General features: G+C 40.3%; 1 protein-coding gene across 6 annotated transcripts in view; it reads right to left on the minus strand.

Annotated features, from left to right (window-relative positions):
- Positions 1-96: 96 nt before the first annotated feature.
- The window catches only part of PPP4R1 (protein phosphatase 4 regulatory subunit 1), a 45986-nt gene continuing 32815 nt past the window's right edge, over positions 97-13267 (minus strand). For 3 of the 6 annotated variants that reach the window (XM_084849846.1, XM_084849847.1, XM_084849845.1), the window contains exons 12-20: positions 10823-10998; positions 10550-10648; positions 9169-9354; positions 8018-8179; positions 7549-7649; positions 6514-6634; positions 6283-6417; positions 5507-5648; positions 2215-3576 (exon numbers count right to left, since the gene is read on the minus strand). In XM_084849846.1, coding sequence (XP_084705972.1) covers positions 3413-3576; positions 5507-5648; positions 6283-6417; positions 6514-6634; positions 7549-7649; positions 8018-8179; positions 9169-9354; positions 10550-10648; positions 10823-10998 — 1286 coding nt within the window. In that variant the 3' untranslated portion in view covers positions 2215-3412. Of the gene's footprint in view, positions 3577-3851; positions 3974-5506; positions 5649-6282; positions 6418-6513; positions 6635-7548; positions 7650-8017; positions 8180-9168; positions 9355-10549; positions 10649-10822; positions 10999-13267 lie in introns of those variants that run through there. The other 3 variants (XR_014790151.1, XM_084849844.1, XM_084849848.1) reach the window with 3 other exon arrangements.

Genomic DNA, 13267 nt, shown 5'->3' on the forward strand with positions numbered 1-13267 from the left:
CATTCTTTCAGCTGTTCGCTGCTCCAAGCAGCGAGTGGGAAGCCTCCTTAGAGTAGGCCCTTTTACCTTTTAGTGAATTTGGTTTTCCCTGAACTCTAAGCTATCAAACAGGCCTCTACGAAGGAGGAGTGAATGCTCTTCCAAGTCACTTCTTGTGGACCAGGAGTTCTTTGGAGCTGCATAGAGCTCCCTCAGTCTCCAAGTTTCATGTCCCTACAAAGATATGCATATATTCTTCCTCCTCAGGAAAAGTGACACTGTTGTAAAAAGGTATTCCCCCCTGGTGCTTACTTATGGTACTCCTTTTAGTGAAAGTCCATAGAACCAGAAATGAGCAAGGGGAGCAATAATTTGGAGGGATCCAGTTGCTGTCCGGCACATACCCGTATTGCTGGAAATGAAATTTGAAAGCTCTTTCAGACATGCTGAGAGGGCTGCATCCTACGGTGTCTCCCCCCATCCCTTAGCATATACTTCCTTTACCAGTGTTGCTTAAAAAGATTTCCCTTCCCCTAATGAAGGATGACAGCATTCTAGGCCTTCAGAGACCAGGAGGTTCTGGTACAGAATAGGTGCTAGTTTCCATAGGAGTGCCCCACCCCAAATCTTTTGAGCATATGTTTATTTGTCACAACATTGACAAGACTTCTATCTCAAGGCATCCTTTGATGTATTAGGTTGCTCTAGATAGCATTCTAAAGCGATACGTTAAGTGTTAGGACAAGAGATCTGTTGTGGAGATCCCTGTGTCTAGACATCCACTCCTTGATTGCCTTTAAATCAAGTTTCTAAGGATTCAAGTTAAGGTGAATGCATTATGGCCATTGTTTTTAAAAGAGGCGACACACACAAGAGGCCCCAGGTGGATGAGGTTAAAAGATGGAAGCTGTGTATAAATGTTGAAGTCTATTCCTGCACAGCACCTGGCAAACAGCTGGCACTAAACCAGTAAAACCGCGAGTGGATTAGATTTTCAAACAGTTTGGAGCAGCATTGCTGCACTTCATGATTACTAAAGAAAGTATTCAGCAAATGTAATGACAGATTGTTTTTCTGCACCAAGTAGTTTGGTCATACATGATCAAATACAGTGCTTTTCCAGCAGATGCCAGGTAGGTGATGGGAAATAAGTTAAAAGACAAGGGTTAGTCAAACACATTCATATGGAGAATGGGGCAAATTAATCATTGTACATTTTATTCTAAGTCTTTTGTGGGAACAAGATATATGTAAAAAAAAATGCTGCATGAACTTGGAAATGGGTATACAGATCAAGCTTGTCTTTAAGCAACAAACCAATGTGGGATGCAGTGAGTGGTCTGATGCTGCAGCATTGCTGAAGTTAAGCAAGTATAGATCCAGTTAGTCCCTTGGGTGGGAGACCACAGCAAACCCCATGGAGGAGCAGGACATAAATACAAAACAACCAGTCAGCCCAATGTATATCAAGTAAAGGAGCCTACAGTTAACAAAAGAATGCTAAAGTGCCCAAACACAGCAAAAGCACCAGCTTTATACACACCAAAAAAGACAAGACAAAGGAATGTAGTAGGGGTCAGGGGTACACTGTATGTGGTGTTGTGTAACTGGCTTGTGGGATCTAAACAGCAAGCTATTACCATGGCTAGCATGAACACCAGGAGACTGAATGGAATTTGGAGCAGTGTTTGAACTGGAACATCCCATGTTACACTGTTACCATTTTACAAAGTACTTTACAAACCATCCTTTCTGCTATACCAGAGCATAAGTGCTGTAATTTCAACCAGGCCAATTTTTTTATATCAGTCATAGGAAGGACTTTCCAAATTTATGGAAAATAATTTAATTCAAACAAGTTGAATACACTTCCTTAAGGCCTAGGTGGTAGCCTGGACTTCTCCCTTCTCAAATTCCCCTCTCAGGAATTTTTGTGTGTGCGCTCACCCATGTGCGCATGCGTGCACACACAGACCACACATACAAGTGAGGATGATGGCCAGCAAACTTCTTTGAAAAGGAACAAGACAGCGTGAAGGCCAGATCAGTATAAGGATCCATAGTAAGGCATTAGAAGTAGTTCTAATCCAGTGATTTTAACTGCCACTTTGTTAACTATCACATCTCTTTGTGCTCAGGTATATACACACATCTGCCACAATCTTAATAGGAAGAGATACTTGTGCATATCCAGGAGTCAAAAGCCCAGTCTACAAACTGGGCTTTTAATTATGACTCCTGAACAAAATAGTTTTTTTTTTTTTTTTTAAATTATGACTCCTGGATTGGGCTTTCAGCACTGCTTGTACAAGTATTTCCTCCAATTGTGCCAGGACATCCACCTCTCATCTTTAGGAAAATACGAACTAACAAACGCACTGACACCATCATGCTAGTTTAAACACAGAATTTTAAGCACACACATCAGAACAGGAAAAGGAGAGACTTGACAAAACCATTACATATTTGCAAGCTTCTATATGGTATTAAGAGAAGGAGATTGCATTCACTCTTATTAATAAATTTTTTTATTTGGACAAGGAGAGAACATTTTATCACAACAGTTTGAAATAGCATGATTAAAGACTGCAGCACTCCCAAGAGTGGTCACAGATATGTACAGTATATGAAGAAAAAGTTGCACCTCAGAGCCGATCATGATCGAGTTAAAAATACCTGACTTGAAGTACATGTGCTAATAGGTTTCCTTCAGGTCATGACCAGCATGAAAAAAAAAACATTAGGACACAGGTACTCAGTGTAGATTTCTGCTAATGGATACAGCAATATGCTGTGTTTAAGGATTAAAATCAGATTCTGGTTTAGTGTTAGCACTGAGCCCTTAAGGTGAGAAAACAAACACCAAATCTCTACTTTTCCCTCATTTACACACATCAAAGCTATTCACACTTAAGGATGTGCTCATCTGCACACAAGTCTTTTCAAGGATAAAAACTTTAATAGCTAATACTGGAGGGGTCTCTTGCTTCTTGGTACAAATCCACCTTTACAGGCTTATGAGAATTTCAGCTATCAGTTCCTAAGGGGAAAAAAGTTTGCTAAGTGAACTCCTCAGGAGAAAACAAATGCCGGTCTCTGGAAATCACATCCCTTCTACACTGAAAATGCTCAGCCCATTCAAGTTTCACATATTCAGGAAGACAGAAGATTTAAGGCTCCGGTGGCAAATACAATCCTCTGAGCAAAGTTTTTCTAGAGCCAAGATTCAACAGGTAATGTTTATTTTTTTTCCTTGACTCACTAAATTCTTGGTCTCGGGTTTAAACAACATCCCACTGAAGTTAAGTCTGGCAAGAGATTCTCTCCATGACAAAGAGTTTTCAGTCATCCGTTTTAGGAGCACTTGAGGATTGCCTGCATTTTGTAATGTTTGTTTTTTTATTAAAAGTATAGTAACATTCACCGATTACTTTTAGTAAGTTGAAGAGGCTGTGCTCATGGCATCATCTGCAATTTTGGTACTGGCGGGGTGGATGCTTGCAAAGTATTTTACGTCGTTGTCGTTATCCATTTGGAGAGCCACGATTGTCTGTTCCACTGCTTCTTGGTGGGAATTGACACACATTAGAAAATATTCTGTGTGAAGAGAAAGAGAATGAAAAGGGGGGAAAGCTAGCATTGCAATTAGAAGTCACATGCCGCATGCAAACCCCAAATCAGATGCAAACAACACAGCAAGCCAATGCTAACCAGAGTCAAATGGTTGTTATTCAAATGGTTGTGCAAGCAGAATGCGACTTGCACAACCCATCTTTCTCTTCCCCCTCCTCCCCGCATCCAGCCCTCTCTAGAGGGTTGAGCAACGCTCCTGAACAGTGTGGGTTGTGTCACACACAACTCCACTGGGAGGAGGGAAATACCTTGAAACTGGGAGGAGGAATCTTGTGCCAATACAGCTACCATCGGATAGAACTCAGTGTTTTTCCACTGACACAGAAAATGAATTATTTCGCGTTCATTTCCAAATACGATGCTTTAAAAAACAAAAAAAAAGACTTCTCCCCACATCAAATTCTTACTATCATTGTTTAGCAAAAATCATTAACAGCTGGATATATTGGGAGCATATACGACAGGATCTGGCTCAATACAAGGTGCTGGTTATAACTTAAACAGGCCCAGCATTAAATGAAAAGCCTTCTGCACCCCTAAGATTGACTAAGAGTAGCCCCTTAAGCTCATCATCCATGCCTAAAGTGAAGAGTACCCCTCAAACTGCAATACATTTCCTCGAGAAGCGCATAAGTGCCAGAACTGGAACTTCTCCCTGAACAAATATAACTGCTTTTACATCACTTGGCTTTTGGTGGCCCAGTATAGGATATAATGGAATAAAGGTGGCATTTTAATATATGCACAATTCAGGATAACATATGTTTTGTATATATTTGTTTCTTATTGTTACCTGCCCAAACCTTTAGGACAGGGGCAAGCTACAAATTGAGTAAACTTGCATTATAACTGGAACTGAACACCTAGTGACTGGGAAAATACTAGGGCTGTGCATGGACTCCTCGCTTCACTTTGGATGCCGATTCAGACCTCCCAAAACGGCCCCACTTCGCTTCAGACCGATCTGGACCCCATCTGCTTCGACTCAGATCCAAATCCAAAGCAAGATTCGTGTATCAGAATCACTCGTCTTTGACAGTTTCCCATTGACTTGCATGGGAAAACAAAAACGGCCATAACATTTTCAGTTTTCATGACATATACATGAAATTCAGGGAACTCTTGGTTCCCATGGAGGAGTGTCCACTCGCCAAATTTCAGACAACGTGGCCCAGTAATTTTTGTGCTAGATGCAAGTGAAATTTGATTTTTTCAACAAAAAATCTCAAAGCAAAGAGCTATAAGTTTTCACTGGTTGCACAGAAGTGCATGACATTTGGGGAACTGTCAGCCCATCTTGAGGGGATCCCACCGGCCAAATTTCAGACAGTTTGACCCAGCAGTTTTTGTGCAAGGCGGAGGTAAAATCTGATTTCTTATTGTGATGTGTGAACCCAGGCAGGGTGGCTTGTTGCTGAGGTTAACAAGCCACCCCAGAACAATGCTACAGCCCACGGGTTCTGGGTAGCTTCACACAGCAACAACCTTCCCTGCCTGGTGCACATCACGATAAGCTGCAGCAACTGGCACTGCAGCTTGAATATTCATAATGGTAGCGAGTATGTGCCCCAACCCACCGTGGCTTATTTAAGCCACAATTAGTGTTGCCAATCGTACAAACCGGGTCTATGTCTCCCTCCCCCAAATCTGGCTCCAAGAAAGTCTAAGAGTCTCCTAGTTACAAGTATTTCACACATTAAGGTCTAGTCCAAAGCAAAAGATTCAGGAGTCACAAGATGGGCTTGAGGAAAATATAATGACATAGGAGTTATTTTCACTGGCTAACAACAAACATACTGCAAGAGCATACACACAGGAAATGTGCAGAGATCTGACAATTTTCTGTGGAACAGGAAATGCAGCAAGAGGGTTCAAAGCCTGTAGTACCACCAACCTTTCTCTAAAAGTGTTTGCCTTAAGGTTTTTGCAAGTAGGACTCTAACATTTGGAACTCTGTCCGAGGCTAAGTGCAGTAAATGAGGCAGTAGATGTTCAGCAAAATGGTCCATTGGCAGGCAGTCATCTTCTATAATAGTCTGAAAGGAAGATGAAGCAAATTATTTTAAATTTCAGCAGAAAAGAAAGCGATATTGATTCCAAGAATAACCCACAAAGATTCCTGTCCACTAATACAGCTGAGCAGAAAAAGAAAGAAAAAGAGGCAAAAGCTCAAAATAGTATGGAATATATATATATATATATATATATATATATATATATGCGCATGCATGCATGCATGCATGCAAGCATGCCAGTACCATTTTGAGGCTTTGCCTCTTTTTTGCCCTATTGTGGTTGGTGCTGCCCCCTTCCACCACTTTCTTTTCGTCTCTAATACTGCTATCCAATAACAAGGAAAGCTTCAAGTCTAATTACCTTATGAATAATGAAACACATTAAATTAGAGCAAAAGAATTATCAATATTATTAGAGTTAGCCAATGGTGAGCTTCTGAGAGCTCTTTACCTTTGTGTAAGGGCCACAGTAACAGGAATAATAAAATCCAATTAGCCCCTCACACCTCTCATTCCTTTTGTAACTATTACCATACACTGGGTTTTTTAAAAAAACAACAACACAGAAATAATCCAGCATTGAAAATAGAAGAGCCAAGAAAGTTGCTGGCTACTAGCAGTAAATAAGAAAATAAAATACTCATGAAACTCTTACCTGGCAAATAAAGACGAATGTTTGTCGACCAGACCATTTGGGGCACCTACAGAACCTTTCAACCAATTCATTCATGAGGTCGACCACAAATGTTGGCGTTGGAGCATTGTAAAGCTTCTTTACCATTTCACTAACCTAGAAAATATGTAAAGGGCCCAATACACAGGTTACTTGATAAAATGGTTACTATATTAAATCTTATTTTTTTAATATCAATGTTTTAGCCCATACCAGCTTGTAGGAAATCCAACGAACAGAGGAAACCTTGTCCGCACAAAGGCTGAGAGCAACAGGTCGCAGGTAATCGTATATGTCCCTGGCACTATAGAGATCTAGAAGCAATATCAGCTGCCTACAAGAACAGAATGAACAAAAGGCCAAAACTAGTAAGCAATCATGAAGATGGTGACCACCCCTTGGAAAATTTCATAACACTGAATAGAAAACCATCTGCATGCAGTCTCCCACTTCACATGTAGTTGCTAAATGTGGGTTGTTTAACCCATAGCTGTGGCTACACAGCAGCAAGCAAACGAGCTGCCTCTGGCATGCTTGCCGCTTCCTCCAATCAACAACCCAGGAATGCTCCATTTCTAGGTTGTTACTGTGATATCCAAACCCGAAACTCTGGGTTGTTTAGGGTTTAAACAGCCCAGAGTTAACCCAACAATTGCCCATCGTTTGTTATTGGGACCGTGTTACACTGGTACCAGATAGTTTCTGAACATAATTCAAAGTGGTAGTGTTGACTTTTGAAGCCCTATATTGAGAGTATGCACAGCAGTAGGGGTAGCCAGGCTGACTGCTGGCCAGTTCCTGGGGACTGCTGGCTTCCTCCCCTCTCTCAGCCTCCACAGAACAGGCCAGGACTCCGTGACCATTCTCCATTGGTTTAAAGTTTACATAATTAGAATGTTTGCTAGCAGCAAAGTATTATTTTATAAAACCTGAAATTGACTCTGAAACTTTCCCATTCCTTTTGTTAGGCATTTTGCTTTGTCAATCATCTTACAAACTTGAGAGCCAGCATGGTGTAGTGGTTTCGAGTGCTGGGATTAGAACTAGAAGAGAGACTCTCCTAGTCCCAACTCTTTCCTCAGCCACGAAGCTCGCTGGATGACCTTGGGTCATTACATGTTAGGAGCTCCCTCACAGGGTGGTTGTTAGGATAAAAGAAGCACTAGTTACAATGTGGTGGTTTGCTGAAATAAGATTAAATAGCAAGGTTTAGAAGTAATGAACAACTTATTTACTACTAAAACTTACTCAGCAAGCTCTGCTCGGAAACGCCAGTTCCTGCTGTTATCTGTGACCAAGAATTCCTGAAGCTGGTAAAGATATTCCCGCCTTTTATCAGGGTGAAGAAGCTGGAAAAATTATGACATTGTCAGAAGCTGGAAAAAATAATCATGAACATTGTCAGAGTCAAGCAGATTATAAACACTGCTAGACCAACTGACAGAATCTGAACAATATGTTTATCAAAATGAGGACATTCTAAAAAGGACTTCTGAGATCTGCACAAAATATCCTAGAACAAGACAGAAAAGCAATATGCAATGTAAATCACAGCAGAAATTAAATCCTCAATTTCATTACAGATGACAACCACGAATTTTTACTTTTGTTTTATAAAGAATACTAGATACTTATGTATTTCATGTTCTAACATCACAGACCCATGCTGGGAAGAGGAAAGCAAACTTATTTTCATATGCATAAGAAAAGAATGTACCTTCAGAAAATCATGCAAGTGCTTAAGGACACCAATCCTGACTTCATCAAGGTCCTTTAAGAAACCATTGAAGACCGGAACCAGATCACCAGCTGTAAGCTGGTCTCCAAGGATGACTGCAAGTTCATGTATAGAGAAAGCCAATGTCCTTCGAACTTTCCACTGAGAGAGGGGGAGAAAGAGAGAAGCACACATTCACCCACAAGGCACCTTAGTTAGTAAATTGTATGGAATGCTTTTCAAGTCTAGGCTTAGCTTTCTTGCATAAATATTAAAGCAAAATAAAAGCAAGTTAGTCCAGCATTTTATTTTAAGACAACGCGAAAAACCTGTTAAAACAAATAATGCTAAAATGGGGGGGGGGGGATAGGGGAAAACAAAAGATGCCCTGTCTCCCTCTCCCTGTTCCCCAGGAGCTTTTGCAAAACCAGTAGAGGAAGCAGCACCAAAAACCACAGCATCAGAGCAAAAGATGAAGTATCCCTCACACCAGTGCTGGATGCCCAAAGCATAATCCAAGGCTCTTCACCACTGCACAGTGAAGCACAGGACTGGGATTTTAAACCTGTTTTGGTTCTTTGTCCGGTACTTTAAAAGTATTAAGATTAATCCTGCACTGTTGGTAAAGTCTAGACTTGTATGAAAACTATAGGAAACTCTTGTGATAAATGTCAGTACAGTACAAAGCATTTTTCTAATCCTTGCTTTTAATTCTCTTACTAGCTAAGTGGATTTAGCGTTTGTTTACTGCACAGCATTTAAACAGGAAGAGTGGTTTTTATAGGTATTACATCACAGTAAGCTGTTCCTACAGCAAATCTATTATATAGCTGATCTGAGTAGACTGAAGTAAAATTGCAACAGGTGCTCTACTGTTTCTGCTCTAGCAGAAAGAGAAATGTAACACAAGCATCCACAAATTCACTTGCTATGACACCAGCAGTGACTCCTCCTCCTTCTCAGGCACCTCTATTCTCAGAAAGAATACCAAGTGCTATAGTAACAAGGAACGGCCCAGTATCTTTGTTTTCCCATTACATCTATTAGGCTCCTTAGGCTGATTGCTGGAAGACTAGAGAAGCCAAAGCCAACAATTCAACTACAGATAGTACCTATATACATTCAGGTTCTTTTAGGAGCTGAAGCATTACCTGCATATCGGAGGCTAGAGTCTCATAGGTATCTTTCAGGCAGTGCCAGTTCTGTCTACCTAAAGTAAGTGCCACACCTGGAAGGCTATAGGCACAATGCTTGGCAATCTCTGTATCAACAGTCTGAGCTCGAGAAGGATCAGTCATAGATAAATACTGGTCCAGCAAGGCCTGAGGTACAATGTCCTAAAATGGAAAGCAGAATTCAAAAATACGTTCTGAGAAAACTACTTCACTATAAAAAAATAATTAATAAAAGTGCTAAGAATGCAATGCAGTATTTTGGAGCAGATTTTAGTTTCCTGAAGGCATCTTCTTTCACAGAAGAAGAAGCCCTACATTTATGGCTGCATAGCCAAATGAAATTATGATGCCAGCCAATGCAGAGGGCTCAAATATACTGACTTGAGCAGTACCTTGAAATGAACTGGGGTGAAATTTTCTATATCTTCCATTTATCTCCACCATTCTCATGGGACTTGCGTGATTGATTTTAAATGCAATTTAGATTAGAAGGAAAAACGCTTATATTTAGGAATGATTAAATGCACCAATAAGAACACTAGCTCTCCCATTTCAGGTACTCTGAACTCATTCCATGGATCATACAAACAGCAAAGTGTTGCCATTGTTCTGCTAGCAGCTGCACAACTGCTAGCAGAACAACTAGCACAAAGAACAGGAAGCCTAATAAGGTCACAAGGAATTGCGGAATGCCTTGCACAAGTGGAATCAAAGGACTGGATTTGACACTGGAACAAGGATGAAAATAGGGTTTCTGAGCTTTGCTCTGGCAGAATGATACCACTGGATATCACCCATACATTGGATATAACCCATACATTTCTACCCCAGGGCATCTGTTTCTGAGGAGCTAGCAGCTGAGAATTTAACCGTGTGCTCATCCACCCATCAAACCCACTGAGACTGATACCCTGACACTGTTCCCCTAAGTCCTGAGAGCAAAGGGAACTGGGAGGAACAGGACTGACTACCACCATGCTGAGTGCATGTGCCGCGATCTTTTTAATTTGCCTCTGAGTGCCAATAGTCCTGAAAGCAAAAGGTGTGCTCACAGTCTGACATGGCACAACCATTTCTTGTTCTCTCCACTGTTTGGCCAACTACAGTTCAGAATTGCAACTCAGATGCTCACATGGAGACAGTCTAAGATAGAAGGTTTTAGGTGTAATTTTAAATATCCAAGTCCAGTATTTTAAAGAGGAGAAGGAAAAACTATACTTGAACAATGTAAGCAAGATAAATTTCAAAATAAAAGTTATGCTTATAGATACTAGAGATTGGTGGTGAATTACATGTAAAATCAATTTCTATGAAAGTGGAGTGTTCTGAAATACGAGAAGAAAACTCTTAAAAATACCTGAACTTTAGATTTTTTTTCTTCTTCAGGGCTGAAACTACTATTAGTGCTCAAGTCAGAATCATTATGAATATAGCGAAGAGCAGATTCTACAATGTCCTGCAGTAGAAAAGAAAAACACAACTTGCAATGCAGGCACAAGCTGCAGCACCCTATGCATGTTTACTCAGCAGTGAACGACTACCGAGTACAAAAATGAAATCATTTCTTCTCTGGCATTAAACTCTGATTTCACACTCTTACATGATAAATTCGTAACAGTCAAGTATTTACCTCAACAGCATCACCGATTAAAGGCACTGCATCATCCTGATTTAAGTTACAGTTCAGCTGGTCTTTGATGCTCCGTTCATTCTGACAATCCGCCGGCCTCCCGACGCCTGCAGCAGTCTCCTCCTCTGAGTCCAGGCTTGAGGCCCGGAGGGCAGCAGAGAGCACCTCCACTTGTGCTGTGCATCAAAGGAAGTATATACAGTATGTCAGAAAACCATTCTATCCACAGCTATTGCACAAATGTTTCAGTAATCTAGTAGCACTTTCCATAGATGCTCTGAAGGCAGACTGTCTTTGCCAGATACAGGAACGGTCTCGCCCTATAATCAGCCCCCTCACCAACTGCATTCTGTAAATCAAGTCCTGCTTTATATTCTGTCAATACAGGGGATGAGAACTTTTAAGCTGACAAAAACAGGCCCTTTCCAGTGATTGTCCTGAGGCTACAGAGTGATCTTTTCAGACCCAGTTTCATGGCTACGGAGCTCATTGGGGGACCTTGGCCCAGTTACTATCTCTCACCCTATCCTACCCCCCAACAGGTCCTTGTAAGGATAACATGGAGGTAGGGGGAGAAACTTGTATGTCACATTGAGCTCCTTGGAGGAAAGGTGGGATATAAACATAACAAATAAAAATAATATTTAGTTCACTCCAGAAGGGTTTGTAACACGTACCAATTCTGATTGGCTTTTGGTTTGATTGGCTAGCTGTTAAGAGTTGCGTTAAATGAATTTTGAGAGTATAGACACTGTTTTTTAAAATATATTTTATTGGTATTCGTATTTTATCTTGTTTAAACGTTATTTTGTTTGAAAGCTATTTTGAATTTATAGAAAGCAGCCTTTAATGTGTTGAATGACAGCTGCATAACAGCACAAGTTACAACTCCACTAGGGTTTCTGAGCATATGGGGAAATTCTGCCAAGCAGATAGGTTTTCCAGCCTCAAAGGAGATAATAAATAGGTATGTGGACAAGCAGACCTTTGGGGATGCCAGGGGAATACTTTTAGTTCTTTCTGCAAACATGTAAAGTTGCTCAGGATCATCTGATTCCAACAAAGCTCAGAGAGGAGGCTTATTAATTTCAGGGGTTTTGCCTTGTCCCTTTGCTTCTCCTTATCTACATCCCTGTTTGCTATCAATTCCCATTAAGCCTTCCTTCCTCTCAGCAACCCTTTTTGTCTTTTGGTCCTTCAAGGGGTTTTACCCTCTCTTCATGTACTCTCCAGCTTACCTTACAAGATCTTTCATTTCCATCCTATCTCGTCACCTTTTATTGGTGCCCTCCTCTTTTTGACCCTGTAGTTTCTAAAAATGTCTTATGCCATAGGAATTCAAGGTATTATTCTAGCCTTGTTTTAACATTGTAGTTTCAAAAGTCCAACCTTTTATTGAGCTAGCCCATGCCTGTAAATATTAAATGCAATTCTCTACAACACCTTGAGAATTGCTGCTTCTCAATTCTAATTCATTTTATGTTGTTTATTACATTTAATTACATTTATGTACAATAAATAAAGTACAATAAAAGTAGCACTGAGAAGCCACAATTCTCTTCCATGGTGAAATCTAAGGTGGTCCCAACTAAGGTGGATCTGTAAACTTAAAAAACAAACAAGCCAGTTTTCACCGCTCATAGAGTATTGAAAATGTGAAACAAGAATGAAGCCTAAAAAGGAGCCCACATTTACTTGTTTTTAGTCCTCATAATTAGGTCACTGTATCAAGATTTCATTGGCTTTCTAAAGTCTTTCTTTAAAGTTTTATAGCAAAACATCAGAATCACGGAGTAAGTACGGTAGTGTTCACCCACTGCTGATTTAAAGACATGCTATATTTATGACAATGATATGCAAATTGTTTGTTTATACTTCCAAATTCTGTTTATACTTCCAAAATATGATTAGCTCTGGAGGTTTCTCTCATTGTGTAGTTTGATGCAATTCTTGCTACTGAGCAAATTGCCCATCCCAGACTAAAAAGCCTCTCAGTGTTAGTAGACAGACAAAGTTGACTGTATGGCTCTCCCCCAGATATACAGTGAGCTGTATCAGAAATTGTTAAACCCAGCTGAGATGAAAGAAGGAATTCATACTGAGAAAACCACAGTTTCTGGCTACTTGCCAATTGAGACATGGGTCACTGTGTTGGTTATGTTCAGCCCAGGTTTTGGGGGCTTTTCAAAAGATTCAAAGGGGATAGAATCTTCTTTTGAAAAGACAAAACAAAGGTTCAGTGTTGAATATACAACTGGAAGAACTCAGAAACTGGGAACTAATTGCTGATTGCATTGGGCTTTGCTAGGCACAGCTAAGAAAGTCTTGCTGACTTATGAGCTGCATGTATGATGTATCCATTAAATTAACAATAAAAGCAATTATATAGTACATCATGTTTTTTAAAATTTTATTTTTATCGACAACTTCTCTTTCCTGCTTTCC

Source organism: Heloderma suspectum, chromosome 4 (genome assembly GCF_057233095.1).
Source record: "Heloderma suspectum isolate Gila_16-S chromosome 4, 16-S_ref, whole genome shotgun sequence".
NCBI classification, from domain to species: Eukaryota; Metazoa; Chordata; class Lepidosauria; order Squamata; family Helodermatidae; genus Heloderma; species Heloderma suspectum.